This window comes from Lithobates pipiens, unplaced genomic scaffold, assembly GCF_037356315.1.
Source record: "Lithobates pipiens isolate NorthernLeopardFrog02 unplaced genomic scaffold, aLitPip1_a1.2 Scaffold_10, whole genome shotgun sequence".
NCBI lineage: Eukaryota > Metazoa > Chordata > Amphibia > Anura > Ranidae > Lithobates > Lithobates pipiens.
This window is the reverse complement of record NW_027507686.1, coordinates 55,104,984-55,125,967: the sequence shown is the minus strand read 5'-3', so window position 1 is coordinate 55,125,967 and position 20,984 is coordinate 55,104,984. Positions and strand designations below refer to the sequence as shown.

Sequence of the window (20,984 nt, the reverse complement as noted above, 5' to 3'; positions counted from 1 at the left end):
GTGGCTGCATAAGTCTCCTCAGCCGATGTGTAAATCGGCTGTGCAGGAGCTGGGCACGATGTTTACTGTGAAAGCGAAAGCAAAAGCGAGGCGTCTAGCAGTGTGTGCTGTGCTCTCTGCCTCCCCTTAGAGTACAGTACCCAGCATGGAGATTAATGTACAGAGCTGCAGCTGCCAATTTAAAAAAAACTGTGTGTGTGTGTGTGTGTGTATATATATATATATATATATATATATATATATATATATACATATACACACACACACACACACACACATACACATACATACACACACACACATACATACACACACACACACGTGTGTGTGTGTTTATATGCACTGGTGAGGCACAGGCAGGCTACATGGTGGGCACTGGTAGGCTGCATTGATCTCCTGTACCATGCCTGCAGTCTCTGACCATCTCCTGTAGCATGTCCCCAGTCTCTGACCATCTCCTGTATAAAAATATTTTTTAAAAATAGTCAATGTCGGTATCGATTACGGTTTTCGGGATCAAGGAAGATTTATTTTCGGTATCGGTTTTGGCACCAAAAAACCCATTCGGTGCATCCCTAGTTCCCACGATGTCTGCACACAAAGCTGATTTTCGAGTTGGCATTTGGGTGCTACCACTGCTATACAGCGTAAGGGAAACCAGCATTTAAGTCTTTTAGCTTCCCAGTCGGTTCCCTACTGCGCATGCGTGAAGCACGCTGCACTTTCTAACTGGCCCAGCGGCAGAGGTAGGAGGAGAGGGGGCTGAAAGTCTAAGGGGCAGTGCCATCTCATGGAAGGGTACCTGTCAAAAACCTCTCCCCAAGGTTCCGCTTTTGGGTGGAACTCCGCTTTAAGTATTTTGGGGTCAAAAATAACACCATCACGCCCCAAAGAAGCTCCTGTACTTTTTCTGAGGTTGAGCAGCAGTAGGCATCATTCACACTCGTTTCTTGTAAAACAGTTTATCCTGACAGGAGTAAATCAGCGTTTTTTTTATTTTTTTTTAAACCAGTTTAGCAGTTTACCAGGGTTTGGAGTTTGGGTGTTTATTTAATTAGGTCAGAATTTTAACTTTATTCTGCCCATTGAAATAAACACTGAAGTGCTAAAGGGGCCTAGCAGTTTTTACGGTCAAAATTTGACTAATGGAAACGTGATTTTAGGTTGTTCAAAAATACTTCTAAACGGTTAGAAATGTCCATGTGTGCACATGGACACATAGAACATCATTAGGGAAGTTCAAGGGCAGGAAAAAAAAAAAGGAGGGGCGCTTGAACTCACAAAAACGTGATTTTAAAAACAGAAGCAGTGTGCATGAGGCCTTAGGTGTAAGCAGAGACAATAGAATATCACAGCAATCTGTTGAGTGTTGAAGTGCTTCTGAAAATCATTTGAATTGCTCAAAGTGGTAGTTCTGGCACTTCTGTATACTTGTAAACAACATTTTTTCTGATGAAATTCCACTGTAGCCTTGTTTGGGTGTAATAAAGACAATTTATATTTTGCCACAGAATTCCATAGGATGATATATGTAGAATGTACACAAGTCCACACTTTGCTTTGAAAAATAAATATATATTACTTGAAGGTAGGGTTTTTTTGTACACTTCCCAAATAAATAGGTTGGCAATTTGTTAGTATTGACAGTTTTTTCTTTCTATCCTGTACACTAGTTAAAATATTTCTGGTCTGGATCCTCCTGGACGATGCAGAATTCGTGTACTGGTGTCCTATCACTTGCTTCCCAACAGCTCCTCTCACAGGTGAAAATGAGAACTGTCCCAAACTCTAACAGCAAGTCTAAAAGAATAAAAAAAACAAAAAAACAAAAACAAAAAACAAACACACCTTTGATAAATCACACTCAGGTACAGACAGACAAAACACAGTTGATGAACAATGTCACTAGATTAGCTTACCAGTTTTAGCTCCCTGTAGCATTGTTACAAGACCTGGCATTAACTGGAACTCAAATATTCTTCTGCCCCCACATCGTGGACATGGCTGAGGCTGGGGTGTGGCATCCAAGGGGCTTATACATAAAGGCTGGCCATTCCAAGAGTATCTGTAGATGGGAGGTTTATAAAAAAAAAAAAAAAAAAAAAAAAAAAAAAACGCATCTAGTATTTGGAAAAACAAGCGAGTAGACTTTTAAAAGAGGTTATTCAGGTACCTCAGTTTTTGCCTGCCTCTAGGCCACATTTATATGCTGCTACTACTGCTAACCAGCTATTAAGTTTTGCTTTAGTGATGGTTTTTAGTTTTGCATAAATTATTATTGTTTTGTTTATTCAAACTTATATGCCGAAAAAAATATAAAAGCAATGAATGAATGAAATACTTATATAGCGCACAATGCGAACTGAATCGCCTCTACACCTGCCATCACAATAAAAGCCCAACTCCATAAATAAAAATAAAATAAAAAAAATCTACCCTTGCAGCACCCCCTATCCCACCTCCCCCTTCTCCCAGGACACTTAAAGGGTTGTAAAAGTAAAAACGAGGGGGGGGGGGGGAATGGGGATTAGATCTTAATGTTAATCCCTTACCCACCCAAAATGTTTGTAACACCAAATTATGTTTTTAGGGGCTGCTTGTTGTGAGGCTAGTACCTTTGTTAAGTGAAAAATGGTTTTATAAACGAGTAGGGTGTGCTGTTTATCACTATCATAAATTGCAATATCATAAATGACCACTAGATGTCACTAGTGGATTACATGGGTTAAAGTGATTGTAAATAACAATCATACTTACCTCCACTGTGCAGCTCGTTTTGCACAGAGTGGCCCCGAACCTCGTCTTCTGGGGTCCCCCATCGGCTCTTGCGGCTCCTCCCCACATCAGATAACCCCCTAGGAGAAGCGCTCTCCCGAGGGTGGTTACCTTGTGTGTGCGTCCCAAGTCCAGAATTTGCATCCATATACACAAATGCCACACTCGTCCCCGCCTCCCCGCATCATTGGATTTGCTTGACAGCAGCGGGAGCCAATGGCTGCTCTGCTATCAATCTATCCAAACAGGACATGAGACACCGGCTGGTGTGCTTGTTCCCGTTGTGCAAATTTCAGGGCTCAGGGGCGCTGCTGCATTAAAAAAAAAAAATTAACTTTAAAGCGGGATTCCACCCTAAAGTGGAACCTCCGCTGATCGGATCCCTCCCCCCCTCCGGTGTCACAATTGACACCTTTCAGGGGGGAGGGGGGTGGAGATACCTGTCAAAGACAGGTATTTTCACCCACTTCCGGGCATAGACTCCCGTGGGAGTCTACGCCATTTCCTGCCCTGCCGCGCTGTCTGCTGGGACACACACGGGTCCCAGTGACAGCGCGGAGATTTCCTATTGCACGGCGCGGCTCGCGCATGCGCAGTAGGGAACCGGGAAGTGAAGCCGTTTCGCTTCACTTCCTGATTCCCTCACCTAGAATGGTGACTACAGCAGCCGAGAGATCGATCGGCCTCGGCATCGCTGGAACCCGGGACAAGTGAGTGTCCATTTATTAAAAGTCAGCAGCTGTAGTATTTATAGCTGCTGGCTTTTATTATTTTTTTTTGGTGGAATCCCTCTTTAATGCAATAAGGTGAAAAACAGTGAGGGTTTACAACCCCTTTAAATACCATTAAAGGGGAAAATATAGTGCACTCATATAAACAAACAACTCTAAAGTGCTTGTAAACAGATCTACATAAAAAGACCACCAGATATCTCCAGTGAATTTCAAAAAATTTTTAAAAAATTTGTGTCCAAAAGTTTCCTTTAAATGATTTCCAATGGTGCATAAGATTCCATTGATCCAACAGCAAAGTGACTTCTTCCACCAACACCTGTCACACAGCCTACTCACCAAATTTATATAACCCCCATTACATGAGTCAGAAACAGCAGATTGACAAAAGTTTACACCCGGTGTTCATCTCCGCAACTCAGCAAGGAAAGCTCTAAAAGGCAAATTGGATCAAAAGCCACCGAATCTGCGGACATGATGCAATTTGACAGGTCTATATATCGCATGACAAACTTCCCCCTATTGTCGGTAATGGAACTGTTCAAATCAGTGCAAAGCCGACTTTGAGGTGCAGCACCGATTTAACAGAGAAGTGCCTGCATGAAGTTGCACAGATGTCAGCCAAGTCGCACTGACGTGCAGCTTTAAAATCATGCGCTTTCAAAAGAAGTCGCACGGATTTCTAAGTCAGATTTGGTGTGAATGGCGGCTAAGAAATTTCTGTCTGCTGCTTCCTTCCTCTGTTATCGGCATGAATCACTTCTTAAAAGGTTTTTTTTTTTTTTTTTGACACCACTACTCACTGGGTATATGTACGGGTTTACAACCACATTAAGGAACATTTAACCCTTGAATTTAAGAGGGCACTGCAAGGGTCTAATCACTTGGAGATAGGCTTTAAAATCTGACCTCATTGTGCCCCTTGTATTGTTTCCACAATACCTGGTTTGATTTAAAAGGCAAAGTTTTACAAGTTCCTTGTGTTCTCTGGATTTGAGGTCAGTACTGCAACTTCATGTGCAAAAATACTACCCCCATCTAAGGCTATGTGGCCCTGGAATTTGTGGCCATTTCAAAAGGTGAATAACCTGAGAATTTGTTGTTGGCAAGGAGCGATCTTCTTTAGGAACTTGTAGAACATGAGGTCTCGACTCTCCAGGTCACTCTTCTCATATTTCTCACCCACTCCTTTCACGTCAAAGCTGCAGAACAACAAGAACATGACATAACTCAATTCTTATGACAAAGAGGGCAATCTGTGACAAAGACCTTAAGCACCGAACTGTATGCCGTCTACCGGGTGCTCTGGCAAACTGAATATTGGCATGCATAAAAAATAAAATAAAAAAAGTTAACTCCAGAGATAAAACGATAATTCTCCCGCTCTACAAGACTCTGGTCCACCTGGAGTATGTTGTCCAATTCTGGGCACCGGTCCTCAGGAAGGATGTACTGGAAATGCGTAAGCTACAGAGCCTCGCCAAGGCACCCCGGTATCTGTAGTCCTATCACTAGCTTATGAGTGACTCCATAGTGGAAGCACATGCAGGCTGGTCGGCAAGTTGGAATTTTTCCCTTGGATTTATCCTTTGCCTTGTTTATAGCCATTTGCCCGCCAATGCAGTTTATAGGCCAAAGGGTGCCATTTAAGGTTGCATTAGGGCAGGGCTTGACAATTTTGAATCTAGGAGACCGCTTTTAAAAAAAAAAAAAAAAAAAAAAAAAAAAAAAAAGTTAGGAGCCAGGTTTTTTTTAACCCTTTGCCTACTGGTCACACACTTTTTTTTGACAGATAGAGCTTTATTCTGGTGGTATTAAATCACTGGGGTTTTAATTTGTTTTCTAAATACTGTACATGAAAAAAAGACCAAAAAAAATAAAAAATTCTGTTATACAATTTTGCAATCTTTCTTCTTCACTAGTGTGCAGTGATGAGGCTGCTTTGATAAGGAAGCCTTGATGGGCACTGATAGATACTGATGAGGCTGCACTGATAGGTGGACACACCGGCTGTCCAGACCCAACTCACAGCAGGAGCCCATCCCGGGGGGACCAGAGGGCCCAGGGGATCCCACAGAGGTGGTGTCTGGCTCGGGCTATTGCTGAGCCTCTTCAGTTCCTGCTCCAGGGAGTCTCCCCGGACACTTCTATTTAGATGTGCAGAAGATTCAAACCTCCCTCTTGCTCCCAGCGGGAGGGAAGAGAGCCGCACAGGGGACACTTCCTGTCAGGGGCTACACGCCACCCGTTAGCTCTCCTCCTTCCCTGACACACCCTTCCTACTACCCTACAGCCCCGCATCTGCCCTAATCCAACCCTCTTCTCCTTTCACCTGGCTTCACAGCGCTGCCCCTCCCCACCCTCAGCATTAGAAAACCCACATTATACCTGTCGACCGCCTAGCAATGGTGTGCTCAGCTGCGCCCCCCCCCCCCATTCTAGCCGCTGAGGCTGACAACAGCCCAGGTGCCAGGCCGCATTTTCTATTCACCATGGTGACCTGGCGCTTGGGATTTGTTGAGCCCTGCATGGGTCATCAGTAGGTCATACCCACTATATATGCACTATACAGTTCCTGAGGGTAGCTGAGGTCTGTAGATCATAAGGAAAGGGAAAAAAGGATCTGGGGCACTGGAAAAAAAAGATTGATATATCTAATAAAATCTAATAACTGGAAATTTACACAGTATAGATATTAAAAAAAACTATTTTTTTGGCCGAATTCAGACCTGAAAATGAACCAAAAGATGCACAGGGCTCCTGTGCAAATCGCACCGGAGCCGCTGCGGAGATTTGTGAACTGGCTTCCTAGAGAGCCGGTCACAATCTCCTGCTGTGCAAATTAGATGCAAGGAAACCAGCATCTTATTAGCACTAGTGTGAACCCAGCCTAAAGGGGAAGTTCTGCTTTGTGTCCTCCTCCTCCTCTGCCACATTATGATTTTTTTCTATGGGGGAGCGGGGATCCCCAGTTTTGATAGTTACCCGCTTCCAGTGATCCAAGTTCAGCCCCACCCCCCTGCCCGCAGCTGTCTTGGACACATTAGAAGACCACAGGATCATTTACACAGTGCAGCTCACGCATGTGCAACAGGAAGCCGGCTGTGAATCCACAAGGAGTCAGTGTCAGCTTCCCTTAGTAAACATGGTGGGCAAGGGACCCGAAAATCGGCAAAGAACCGGCCCATCTGAGGATGGTGCTGGATCCCTGGACAGGTCCTTTTATTTAAAAAGTCAGCAGCTAGAGTATTTGAAGCTGCTGACTTTTCAGAAGTATGTTTTTTTTTTGTTTTTTTGTTTTTTTAAGAATCATACTTACCTAGGTGGATGCAGCATCAGTCCAATGCTGCATCTGTTCCCCTGCGCCTCTAACACTGAACACCGCCGATTAGTCAGTTCTCACAGCTCTGTGAGCAGAGAGCTCACTGCTCCCTCCTGGCTCACTGGAGCGCTGGGCTGCGGAGAGGCTATTTTTATTTATTTATTTTTTGTTTGGTTTAATATTAAGACTGAAAAAATTTAAACTGCTGTTAAGATGGTATAGCAGTGATTCTCAACCAGGGTTCCTCCAGAGGTTGCCAGGGGTTCCTTCAGCATTGGGCAATTTCTGCCTCTCAGATAAGTTCCCACTGACACCATTGATCTTTTTAGCCATCTGTAAGGAGGCAATTCTTCCCACTGACCATCACACTAATATATCACAAGTTGTAGATTTCAAAATTTTTAGCAGGGGTTCCCCTGAGACCGGAGAACTATTTCAAGGGTTCCTCTGTGTTGAAAAGGTTGAGAAAGGCTGGTATAGACGTTGGTTTCCCACTGGAAAGATTTAATCTTTCCATCTGTCCTGGTGTGAAACAAGAAGAAAGGTTGATGCCAAATTAAAGATTTTACAATTTTTGCTGGAACAGTCAAGAAAGGGGAAAAAAAATAAAATAAAATCTAATGGTACAACCATCTAAAATGGGACTTCCACTTACTTTATGTTGTGTCTCCAGGACAGGAAATGAAAGGAAATCTCCAAAAACAGGAAGCATAAAAAATAACCTGTTAACAGTTTTACCCCATCCAAAACTTAAAAAAAAAAAAGTTGGCTAGAGATTTTAAATGCACAAAAATGTGCGTCACCTCTCCGACTGCTCCACGAAGGATGCCTCTCTTTTCTCATATTCCTGTAGTAACCGACGGGCATGATGCAGATCTGCGTCCCATTCACACTCTTCCTCTTCTGCCACTGCCATATAATATGACCGAAAGATGTCACTAGAGTCACTAGACTGTACCGTCTGAGACGCATCAGAGAGTGAAAGGTTCTGGAGCTGAGATGTCCAGTCTGTGGATGGCACTTCTGTGGGTTCACTTGCTCCATGTGATACTGCAGGTGCCATCAGAGATTCAGCTTCATTGTCATCCATTCCCCAGTTGTCAGCCTCGTCACACCAATCCGTAGTGACCATCTTGTTTTCCTGGACAAGGAAATGTAATTGTAACTATAGGAGCCGTACAGCATAAGTTGTAGCAAAAAAATGAAGCTCTTGAATACCTGCTGTGATGAGACCTCTGTGACTTGTGGATTAGGTCCTTCGAGGCTTTGGGATCGGAAGGCCACCCAACTACGTGCAAAAGAAAAAGAAAGACCGAATAATAACAAAAGGAAAAAAGTGTCAGAGTAATAAAAGAAAAAAAAAAAAAAAAAATGGAAGCATTACAGTTAATATAAATAGCTTCATAGTTTCATAGTTAGTAAGGTTGAATAAAGACACCAGTCCATCCAGTTCAACCTGAGTGAGTGTCTACAATTGCCCCTGTACATTGCACACTCACATTGGTCCCTACCCTCAAAGAGCCTACAATCCAAGGTCCCCATTCATATACTAGGGCCAATTTTGGACAGAAGCCAATAAACCTACCTGCATGTCTTTGGATTGTGGGAGGAAACCGGAGTACCCGGAGGAAACCCACGCAGGCACAGGGAGAACATGCAAACTCCAGGCAGGTAGTGTCGTGGTTGGGATTTGAACCAGCGACCCTTTTTACTGCTAGGTGAGAGTGCTAACCACTACACCACTGTGCCGCCCAATTTGTATTTTGTAGTTGATTTGTATTTTAAACATAAACCAACAAAGGGGTCTTAGTGCTGGTTCACACTACAGCGACTTGGGATCTGACTTTTCGCTGGACATAAAATTCCATTATAGTTATTGAGAGCTGTCTTAATGTACACTACTATGGTCATTTCATAGTTACATAGTAGGTGAGGTTGGAGAAAAAAAAAAAAAAGACACAAGTCCAACCTATGTGTGTGATTATATGTCAGTATTACATTGTACATCCCTGTATGTTGCAGTCGTTTAGGTGCTTATCTAATAGCTTCTTGAAACCATCTATGCCCCCAGCTGAGACCACCATCTGTGGAAGGGAATTCCACATCCTTGCCGCTCTTACAGTAAAGAACCCTTTATGTAGTTTAAGGTTAAACCTCTTCTTCTAATTTTAGTGAGTGATCACGAGTTTTGTTAAACTCCCTTCTGCAAAAAAGTTTTATCCCTATTGTGGGGTCACCAGTACAGCATTTGTATATTGAAATCATATCCCCTCTCAAACGTCTCTTCGAGAGAGAATAAGTTCAGCCAAACTATAACAGAGCAGGCAAGCATAACATGTTTGTAAATGAAAAAATGTTTTTATTTTTATTTTATTTTTTTAAATAGAGAAATAAAAATCAATCACTTGAATTCTGAATACAAAAAGGTTCAGTAATTCAAAGAAAATTAGCCAGTATTTTTAGTAAACGTTAAAGGCTAAGTTCACCTTTTGGGAAAAAAAATAAAAGTTAAATTATGCACATATATTTTTGCAGAAAAAACAAAAACACACACACTTGTGCATTTTTTTTTTTCTCTCCTGAGCCTACAAAGCATTGCACCAATGATCAGTGGATCACAGATGCAACGTCAGAATCCTGCAAACAAGCCCTGCAGCTTTCAGCCCGCGCCTCTGAGATAGGCTGACGGTTTACAAGTTGCAGGGCTTGTGAATGAACTATGAGCGTTCATTTGCCATGTAGTTGCCCACCCCATTCATTTGCATGCAGTTCATTGAGAATTACAAGCAGCCAGCTGCAAATGAATGACGCAGCAGCGTGGGGGCGGAGCCCTGCAATTTTCAAAATGTGACAGCAGGTGCGGGAAGTACCCCCCGCCACAGGGAGGGGAAGAACTCTTGGGTGCGTGGGGCAAATCTGGAGCATGTTGCATGTTACATCCGAATTAGACTGTAACATGCTCTGATAAATGAACTTCTTTAAAATTTGAGATGCTGCACGCTTTACCAAGTAGATCACATTCATTTATAAAAGAACAACTTAAAAATACATTATTTGTAGCTTCCGCATAAAGCAGGCCATACACCATATTGATTTTCAAACAAATGTTTAGTACATTCGACTTGAAGAATGGCCTTCGAAAATACTTCAAAATGTAATTCGCTTTTAACATTCCATCTTGGAATGAATGGACTTTCTAAACAAAAACCACATTCACTGTCGGAAAATTTTCATCCTGCTCCTTCCAATTTTCTGATCACTGTGGTCAAAAATGAACATAGATTTTGACCACACTCACGATTAGAAAGATCGAACGAACGTTCTTAAAACACATATTGAATGATGTTCTACTAGTGTAAAACCAGCATCTCTAAGCCCAGGGTAACCTACCAGCATCCACCTAAAACCGGGTTATGGTTTTGGCTGTATTTAGAATTTAATATTCTGTAACATAGATCCGAGTGTGTTGCAGAATAATATAAAACGGATTTGTAAAGAAGGGCTTTTAAGCTCCTTTCACACTTGCGGATAGGGGGACAGTAAAAACAGGTGGTTAATCTGGCCTTTTAACCACCTTCCCACCGCCAACCTACAAGTGGACATTGCTGCATTGTGTACCAATTTAAGTGGCGCCATGTCAACACTACATGCATGCCAAGTATGACAGGCAGTACCAGCTGTCAAACTTTCCCATGTAGGTAAATGGGGCAATGCCACAACATCAAGTGTTTGCAGTACATAAAATAAAAAAAAAAAAAATAAAATAAAATAAAACCAAACACACACACGCACGCAAAACAACAAAAAACAGAAGCATTACCTACTAAATTCCTTACACTGTCCACTGCGCTTCACATTTCAGGGGGACAGTAGCCCCCCTTCAAGTGTGAAAGAAGCAGGATATGGTTTTAAAATGCATAGCTAGTGAAATAATGGCCAGACAGTGAAGAAAGTTGACACAATTCTGGGCAGAAACATGAACACTAGGGATGCACCGATACCGAGTATTTTCATAAGTACTCGTGAAAATGCTCCGATACCCAAAACAGATACTTTGCAGTGCGATTTGCATCCATTCAAGATGAATGGACGCACATCGCATTCGATTTGAACAGGAATGTAGTGCGATCCCCGTCTGAATCGCATGCGGTTTAGCACAATGCTCCTGTGTGAACCCAGGCTGAAATCACCATGACAAGCCTGGGTTCACACAGGAGAAGTGCAGGAAACCCCATGCAATTCGGACAGGAATCGCACCGCATTCCGGTTTAAATTGCATAAGATTCTTTGCAGTGTGATTTGAGCCCATTCATTTTATATTGGAGCAAATCTCACCTTAAAGTAGTGGTATTCAGTATCGGCAAGCACTTGATCGAGGGTATTGGTACTTAAAGTAAAAACACTATAAAATAATGCTCCCTTTTGGATAAAGCAGGGAGGAGGACTTGTTTTCAAGGTTTCATCGTGCCACCAAGACCCCTTTCACACCGAGGCAGTTTTCATTTGTTTTAATGCTAGAAATAGCGCCTGGAAACTGCCTCCCATGCCACCCGAGTGCTTCACACTTGCAATGAATGGGCAGCACTTCCGAAGCGTCTGAAAAGCGATTCAGAAGTGTCTCAACACAGGTGTTTTTAACCCCCTTCTTTTGGGATTAAAAGTAGCCCACTAGCGGCCAAAAAGCATCGCTTAAACAGCACTAAAGCAAGTGCCACTTTAGTGCCAACGCACAGGCAGCCCCAGAGTAATATTTGTTTTAAAAAAGGTATTACCTTTCAGGTTTCCCCCAGCAGGACTTCTTTCTGCATGCAAATACATGGATGACACGGTGGAAGAGAGAGCCCTCCAGGGGGCAGTATACCTGTACAACATGGCACAGGGGAGCGGAGCACAGAGGACAAGCAGGAAAGGAGAGCGTCACATGTGGCGGTGGGTCCTGTCAAAGAATCAAAATGACACGTGGTGACTGTCAAATACATTTTATAATCCCCTTTATTAAAACAAAGGTTTTTTTCAAACTGGACTGAATAATGTCTGATAATGCTGCACACGGATACATTACCTCTACCTGTATAGAAGTCATGACGTCGTCCCACTCTCATCCCCAATCTAAGTAAAGAGCGAAACACACAGCTCTTTACCCATGTGATCAGCTGCGTCCAATCACAGCCGATCACATGTAAACCAGAAAATTCCGGTTATCGGCTTTCCAAACATTGACAGCGTGTGAGGTGAGGCGAGCCAATCAGTGGCATTTCATCTCAAAAGGAGACCTGTACAGATAATCAGTGCCCCGATTATCAGTGCAGCCCCAACAGTGCCCAGTCATGCCAATCAGTGCTGCATATTAGTGCCTCCTCATCAGCGAACGAGAAAAAATATTTACTTACAACAGAAACGAATAATTTTTTTTATCGAAATTAATAAATAAACCTAGTGGTGATTAAATACCACCAAAAGAAAGCTATATCTGTCTAAAAAAAGTTATGATAAAAAGGTCATTTGAGTACAGCGTTACATGACCATGCAATTGTCAAAGTGTGACAGCTCTGAAAGCTAAAAACTGGTCTGGGCAGGAAGAGGGTGAAAGTGCCCTGTATTGACGTGGTTAAATACCAGTGTGCATAAGCCCTTAAAGCGGTAGTAAACCCGCGGCCGCTTTTTTTTTCTACCCCTTTAAGGCAAAAGGCATAATGAGCTAGTATGCACCGCATACTAGCTCATTATGAAATACCTTAGAACGAGGCATCGGTATCTCACCTGGTCCACGCCAAGGGAGCTGACATGTTGCCTCGGTGTGTCTTCCAGGTATCGCAGCTCCAGCGCTATGAGACTTCTTTCTGGCAGGGTCCGTCTGCCGGGCTTTCAGCCGAGAATCTCCTGTGCGCATGCGCCGCTGTAGTCAGTGGCTCATTGCGAGGGGAATATCGGTTTAGGAGCTTTTTTTTTTACCTACAGGAAAGCCTTATTATAGGCTTACCTGTAAATAAAAGTTAACATTTTGACTATACAACCGCTTTAACCAGTTCCCGACCGGCGCACGCCGATGTAAGTCGGCAGAATGACACGGGCAGGCATATTGGCGTACAGGTACGTCCATTTTTAAATGCTGGTTGGGATCCCCGTGAGTCCGGTTGCGGGTCCCGTGGACTCGATCGCCGCGGGGATACCTGCGATCGTCTCACGGGGTGGCTGAACGAGGAGATACCGTTGTAAACAGCATCTCCCTGTTCTGCCTAGCAACAAGTGACGCTGATCTCTGCTCCATGTGATTGGAGCAGAGATCAGTGTTCACTAACACAAAGCCCAGCCCCCCCACAGTTAGTAACACGCCCCTAGGAACACTTAACCTCTACCCTGCCACCCCCCTGGTTAACCCCATTCAGTGTCATTTACACAGGAATCACTGCATTTGTATAGCATTGATTGCTGTATAAATGACAATGGTCCAAAAAATGTGTCAAAAATGTCAGATACAAAAAAAACTAAATAAAAACGCTGATCACCGCCATTACTACCAAAAATATATAGAAGAATGCGTATCGTATATTTTTTTTTAAATATATTTTTTGGGGGATATTTATTATAACAAAAAGTAAAAAATTATGTGTTTTTTTTCAATATTGTCGCTCTATTTTTGTTTGTTTATAGGGCAAAAAATAAAAACCGCAGGGGTGATCAAATACCACCAAAAGAAAGCTCTATTTGTGGGGGGGAAAAAAAAAAAAAAGACGTCAATTTTGTTTGGGAGCCGCATCGCATGACCGCGCAATTGTCAGTTAAAGCGACGCAGTGCCGAATTGCAAAAAGTGGTCTGGTCTTAAGCCAGCAAAATGGTCCGGTCTGAAAGTGGTTAAGGGCCGGTTCACACTGATCCGACATGTGCTCTGACTTCCACAGCACAAGTCGCATGACATAACAAAATCAATTCCCTATGACAACCATCTTAACTGGTGAGTCAGTCAGACTTTGAAGATGCTTCCTGCACTACTTTAGTCTTAATTGGGCACAATTTCAGCCCATTGATTTGAATGGAAGTTGGGATCATCATCTTAAAATGATTCGATTTGTAGCATGTGTTGAGAATCTTGAGAGGGAACACCACGCCAAAAGACGGTGTGGACTTTGAGCCCCCACCCCAAGTTGACGCGGACAAGGGCCTCTTCCCAGCAACCATGGGCGGTGGTTGTGGGGGTCTGCAGGCGGGGGACTCATCAGAATCTGGAAGCCCCCAGATCCTGCACCCCCTCCCCCCCCATGTGAGTATGGGGTAGATTGTACCCCTATGAAAAGCAGCATAGTGTAAATGAAAAACAAGAGATGTTTTTGACAAGGCTTTTATTAAAAGTGAAGAATGTCCCCCATTATAGCTTCAACAGATCTTCTTTCTCTGGTTCCACCACTGCTGTGTTCTTCCTCTGGTCTTCTCCACGACGTTGGCTTCTGCCTTTGTGTCATCTTCCATGTCTGACAGTTCTTATATAGCCACGGAGCACGGCTGTCTGGTGACGTTGCCATAAGTCTCTGCCCCTTGTAACATCATGTAGCGTCACAAGGGGCGGAGTGTCAAGGCGATGCCACCGGATGGCCATGCCCAAGTGGCAGACATTTGAGATGACAGAAAGGTGGGAGCCAGCATCGCAGAAGGACAGGGTTGGCGGTGAAGAAGAAAGCACCGGAAGAGAAGAACACAACCGGAGGAATAACACAGGGGTGGTGTAACCAGAGAAAGACAACATGTTGGAGCTATGATGGGGGGGGGGGGGGGGGGGGGGGGGAAGACATATGTCACTTTTAATAAAATAACTTGTCTCTGGTTTTTATATACATTACACTTTTTTTTTAAGTGAATACCCCATACTTATTCACATAGGGGGTCCAGGATATGGGGGTTTTAAAGGGGGGCATCCGGATTCCGAAAACCCCCTGCTCGCAGACCCCCACGACAACCGCTCAGTTTGGAAGAGGCCGTTGTCCCCATCAACATGGGGACAAGGTGCAGAGTCCCTTCTGCCCCCAAGCACCCCCTACATGTTGAGGGCATGTGGCCTAGTATGGTCCAGGAAAGAGGGCGGGAGCGCTCCCTTGTCCCCCCCTTCACATCCCCCCTTTTTATGACCTGCCAGACTGCATTCACACTTTCTAACGGCTGAGAAAATAGACTAATAACATTATTTTTTTTCCCCCCATTAGCATAAAATAAATTTATGTGCCGTTTCAATAGATACCCAGCCCTTAGAATTTTACCAGCCCTTTCATTATCTTTTGATAGAAGAAGGGATCACTCACCGGCAGCCCGCCTATCTTGCTGACATCCCAGGAGGAAGATTTACCGTCTAAAGCTGCATCTTTAAATCCCAGGAGGACTCTCTGCTCACTGGAGAGCGCCATCACTTCAGACATCAGTAAAGCCTCATTTACCAAAAATCTGTGCCATCCATTTATCAGCCGGGAAACAGAATCACACTGCAGGAAAATCACATAATTATGAGATGACCAAAGCAACAGCTATATTAATTTATACCACAAAAACATTACAGACATACTATATAATGATACACTGCAATGGTCACTAAATCTCAGATTCATCATTTTCTACAAAAAAAAAAAAACATGTCTATAGTACGTGAAGCCCAACTTTATGCAATGTAGAATAAAAACTTCTGTCTGATTGCTGTGCAACCAGATTGGGGTGCTAATAGATTTGTTCACACCGATGCGATCCGATTCCTGTCTGAATCCACAGTTCGCACTATGAACCGATCTGGGGGTGTCAATAAGTTTGTATTGACACCCGCAGAGGTTCGCAGATGACAGTGTCAACTGCCTGCGAGAGAGATGCGATGCAGGAACCGGAGCTGGAATCGCACTGGTTCCCATATTGCAAGAGTTTGAACCCAGACTAATGCATTCTAGGGCCCCTTTCACATGGGCGTGTTCGTGCACGCACTCTGCTTTGCTTTGCTTAGCAGGGATCGTTCCGTTGATCCCCACTAAACAGACGGATGACAGGTCTGTCTCCACTCACTGTGCAGGGACGGACGTGTCACAGCCCCGCTCTCCTCTATAGGGGAATTGGATATATAAAAAAATAAAAAAATAAAAATAAAAAAAAAACCGACTGCCTGTCCATTTTCATCCAATCCGATCAACCAGACAGATGGAAAATAGGGTTTCCATCCGTCTGGATTTAGCAGATCGGGTGTCAGCAGACATGTCCCCCCTAACACCCGTCGCTCCATAGACCTGCATTCAGAAAAAAAAAAAATGCACAGCAGGACTTTTTCAGCCAACTTTCACCAAATCATGTGGTTTTTCTGCTCTTTACCGCCACCTTTGGTCAACCTCTGTATTGTTGTCTGATCTTCTGCATTGGTTCTGAGCATGCCGTTTGTACTTTGTACAAAAGTCCTATGGTTTTCTGTACACACGATCAGACTTTGCTCCATCGGATTTTTGTTGCCAAAAAGTTTGTGCGTTCGCACAGCCAACAAAAGACAGATGAAAACCAAAAAAGTTTGTCCGATGGAGCGTACACACGGTCGGATGTTGCTCCAAAACAGCTAATTTGCATGGTTGTTGTCAAAAAGTCTGATCGTGTGTATGGGCCTTAAGGGAAACAGGCAGTGGAGCCTTACAGCTTCACTGCCCATTTCCTACTGCGTATGCACGAGTCGCGCAGCACTTTGTGAATGGGGCGTGCTGTGTTCTGGAACACACAGTGCCCCATTACCCAGAAGATGACGCTCGGAGGAGAGAAGACCAAAGATGTCGGCGGAGTAGGAAGAGGCAGATTAGGACGATTAGCAACAGGCATTTCTGGTAAGTTTAAAAAAAAAAAAAGTAATTTTTTTTCAGATTTTTTGCAACATTTTAATGTACTTTGGTTTTTCAGGGTGGCCCTCCACTTTAAATATGCAACTATTATTGAAATACTGCTTGGTGATCCTACCAGAAAAGTCCCTATGCAGGCACTTCCTGTTACCGGATGACAACACAACAGGAATGAGCTCAGGCATGTGCAGATCCTTTTCAGAACACACCTGAGTAATCCCACCAGGAAGCTGTCAGTCTACTGGGCTACTCATAAGCAGCTCAGGCATTCCCTGCACCACAGCCCTTTGTATATGTGCGGCTGTAGGACAGGGAATGTCTCTCTGACCTACGATTGGCCCATTAGCCACTTCAATACTTAGGAAGTCATACGACGTCCTTGACATTGAGTGGGGATATCTGAAGGATGCCTGCAGCTACAGGCACCATTCAGATATTCTTTCCAGCAGGCGATTATGTGCATAATAATGATTATAGCGGCAGTTCCACCGATTGATCATTATTATAGGTGACGAGAGGGGATGTCCCCCTCTGGCCGCCATCCGGTGCTTCTCTGGGCTCTCCCTTGCCATTGGGGGCCCGGAGAAAGAATCGGCCAGCGCCGGATGTCGACAATAGAGATTTCCAGTGACCAGATGGTCACCAGTCAACTCTATGACCGTCGGAGACCCAGGCGTGAAATTATGATGTCACACCCAGGTTCCCGTAAGTGCGACGGTCAGTATGAGATCAGTGAATTTCTTTTCTCGATCTCATGCTTTCCAGCCTGGAGGAGAGATGTGGGGTCTTACTGACCCTGCATCTCTCCATAAAGAGGACCTGTCACAATAGATTCCCATTACAAGGGATGTTTACTTTGTAACATCATCTTTCACATTATACAAATAAATTGGGCTAACTTTACTGTTTTGCTATTTTTTAACGAAACCGTTTATTTTCCTAATAAAAAGGTGTTTGAAAAATGATTGCGCAAATATCGTGCAAGATAAAACGTTGCAATGACCGCCATTTTATTCCCTAAGGTGTCTGCTAAAAAAAAATAAAAAAAAAAAACACACACACCACAACATATAATGTTTAGGGGTTCTGAGTAATGGTCTAGCAAAATAATGAGGATTGTTAGGCCTCTTTCACGCGAACGATCCATTCAGGTCCGCCTGTCAGTTTTTTTAGGCGGACCTGAACGGATGCTCCATAGACCTCTATTGAGCATCGGATGTCAGTGTTGACATGTCCACTGACAGCCGACCCGAAAAAGCGTGACGGAGGAAAAACCTACTTTGCTATCAATCTGAGGATCGGATCGGGTGACTCTGCGGTCTGTCCTCATCCGATCTCCCATAGGGGAGAGCAGTGCTTTGACAGGTCTGTCCCTGCACAGTGTGCAGAAACGGACCTGTCATCTTCCTGCTCGTTGAGGATTGATGGAGCAATCCCCGCTGAGCAAGCGGATGTTCACGGGGAGGATCATCACGGATCCGTCCCGTGTGAAAGGACACTTACATGTAGGAGAATAGGGCCAGTAATGAAGTTGTTAGAGAGACAGCTTTCTGCCAGGATCACTCAGGTGTGTTCTGAACAGGATCTGCACATGTTTGAGCTCATTCCTATTTACCAGCAGTGATGAGCTCAGGTGTGACTGACCCCACCCCACTGGGCTACCTTGCCAGACCTAACTGCCAATCATAGGTGGAAGAGGCATTCCCTACATATAAATGCCCCCCACCGCTTATGATTGGCTGTTGGCAGCTTCCTGGCAGGATTGCTCAGGTGAGTTTATCTGAACACACCCGAGTTCCTCTCTAGTACCTGCTATGCTCTGTATTGTCACCATGGTAAGAGCTCTTAAACCAATTAAAGTAAAAAGCAGCCATGCTGATGCACACCACACAGGCACGTTCCAATATTGTCACTATCAGAAAAACTATCCTGAGAGATGACAGAAAGTGGCTGCATGAGATCAGCAGTACTAATTATCCTGGAGTTAACAATTGTTTATAACACAGAGGGGCCGATTTACTAAAACTGCTGAATCTGGTGCAGCTCTGTATAGAAACCAATCAGCTTCCAGGTTTTAGCCCCCGTTCATATTGGCGCCATTTGACCAGTGGCAGTTGGTGCTCAATTGTTGGGAGGCAAGGATGAGCTCCGGCGTGTTCGCAAAGCCCGCCAGGAAGTCGGCACTGTGCTGATCACAGGCAGTGAGACATTGTCCCGATGCGCGGCTGCAGAGATCGAGAAATGCCTCGCAGTGCCGACTTCCTGGCGGGTTTTGCACGTGGACTGTGCGAACACGCCGAAGCTCATCCTTATTGGGGGGGGGGCGCAAACAAACTGAAAAATTCTTTAAAAATTATTAAAACTCATCAGTTGCAGCCTCACTGTGCCCCATCAAATGCCCACTGTCTACCTGGCACTTATCCTGTCTCGGTGGTGGGTCAGGCATGCGGGTGACGGCAGCAAGACCTTACAGCGGGTCAGACAGAGGCTCCTGTGTCCTCCATGCGTCTCCTCCCCTCTTCCTTATAGGCATCCAACTGCAGTGCCTGTCCTTTGAGCCATTTAGGCGACAGGTAACAGACCCACGCACCAGATTGGACTCCGAGCGCAATGCTTTGTGCCACGAGTCCACTTTTTTTTTTTAAGCCTGCTAGAGCCTATGGCTCTAATCGGGTGCTTCAAAAACACCCCCCCCCCCCCGCCACTGTAATTCAGGTGCCCAAAAAGGGTCTGGACGCTTGAATAGAGGGTGGCAGCCATGGATAGATTCATGCAATGCATGAATCTATCCATTAGTCATAGGGTAGGGGGGGGTTGGTTGGAGAGAGGGGGCGGCGCCCATGCACCCTTAATAAACGCACCGCCACTGGATTTGACCAGCCAAATGGCATATCAAATCAGAGCCTATTACCGGCAATAGGAGCATCCCAATTGGTGGGGCGTTGACTTTGCAGCACTGCACCGATTCTCAAAAGTAGTTCCTGCACTACTTTTAGCGACTTTGGGGGCGATTTCAATAGACATCCGGGCATGAACCCGCACAGATGTCCTTCAAATCGCCCCCCAAGACGGACTGAAAAGCAGCTTTGAAATCGTGCGAGTTCAGCGGAATTCACGCGATTTCAAAGCCGTGTTCAGTGTGAACGAGGGCCAATCGTCAATTAATTACGCAAGCTGAAGTTAGAGGCTGATTGGCTACCATTTACAGCACAATCAGTTTAGTAAATCTCCCCCTACACTTTAGCAAACTGTCACAAGCCTATCACAGACACATGACAGGTCAAATCTGACTTTTATTTTAAATGCAGAGCTGTAGACCGATTACCTGAACTTCCACCTCCTTATGAGATCAGCTGCAGCTTCCATCTAGCATGACCTGTGAGCAGGCCTCATCCTTACCATGTGCAGTGTGCAGCGAGTTACACAAACTTCACAGTGCCACCTAACCTTCCGCCTACCACTACCAGCCGCCTCCTGATTGGTGAGCAGCTGACAGCTCTTCCAGCCTGCTTCTTTATTGACACAAAACTGGCCTATCCAGTGTGTCACCCTCAGACCAATCAGCGAGCAGTATGTAAATCCTTTCCCGCTTTTCACACGCGCTGGGCCCGGGGAAGTAGGCGGAGCCTCTTCTATTGACCCTTTCCCTGCTGTTGTGTACAGAAAGGAGGGAGAGCTGAGTGCAGAGAATCCTCGTGTGTGTGTACCGATCGGGCAATACAATCCACCCCCACAGACACAGCAATGATTATTTCTAATACAACAATACATTGAATAGTGTTTTAAACCCAGCACATACCTTACAATCTGATTGTACAATCAACTAATAACTAGTGCCTGATTGGATCTATTAGGGAGGTCCTCATATTCTATAGACTGAGTAGATCCAAGCTTGGTTGTACAATTAGATTATCGCATGTATGGCGACCAAAAAATGATCAATTTATTTTCCAATCGATTTGATTGGAATAATCAATCGATAGTCCACAACCTAATAGGAAAGACATCATTGGGATATTGATCACTTCTTCGTTTCCACCATGTAACCTCATAATCTGATCGATTGAAATCCAATCATTTTTATAAATACACTATCTCAGTGCAGCTTCTAATAATTGATCCATAGTCAACAACCAATAGGTGAAATAGAATTGAAATTTACCATCATAAGGTATCAATGACTTCTCTGTTTCTACCATCTAACCTAATAATCTGATCAATCAAAATCCAATCATTTCATGAAAAAAAACAAAAAACGTTCTCAGTGCAGCTGCCAATAATCAATAGTGTTCTGCCCTGGCTGATCGACTCAGATTGATGGA

At 44.3% G+C, this 20,984-nt stretch overlaps 1 protein-coding gene across 1 annotated transcript; it reads right to left on the bottom strand.

The window, feature by feature from the left end:
• Nucleotides 1–1,565: 1,565 nt before the first annotated feature.
• PDCD2L (programmed cell death 2 like) lies at nt 1,566–20,140 on the bottom strand. Its single transcript, XM_077455208.1, has 8 exons — nt 19,988–20,140; nt 15,118–15,294; nt 11,601–11,764; nt 8,047–8,116; nt 7,632–7,969; nt 4,595–4,708; nt 1,920–2,065; nt 1,566–1,800 (listed from the first exon to the last, which is right to left on the bottom strand). Exons 2-8 carry the CDS (start codon nt 15,229–15,231, stop codon nt 1,670–1,672), a joined length of 1,077 nt encoding a protein of 358 aa, XP_077311334.1. The 5' UTR covers nt 15,232–15,294; nt 19,988–20,140; the 3' UTR covers nt 1,566–1,669.
• Between the last annotated feature and the right edge of the window lie 844 nt (nt 20,141–20,984).

Excerpts from the sequence above, each read along its gene's own strand:
- PDCD2L (XM_077455208.1), bottom strand. The coding sequence starts at position 15,231 with ATGTCTGAAGTGATGGCGCTCTCCAGTGAGCAGAGAGTCCTCCTGGGA. Across the intron at positions 7,970-8,046 it reads CAGAGGTCTCATCACAGCAG|GAAAACAAGATGGTCACTAC; the intron begins GTATTCAAGAGC and ends TTCCTTGTCCAG. Across the intron at positions 4,709-7,631 it reads TTCGTGGAGCAGTCGGAGAG|CTTTGACGTGAAAGGAGTGG; the intron begins GTGACGCACATT and ends GTTGTTCTGCAG.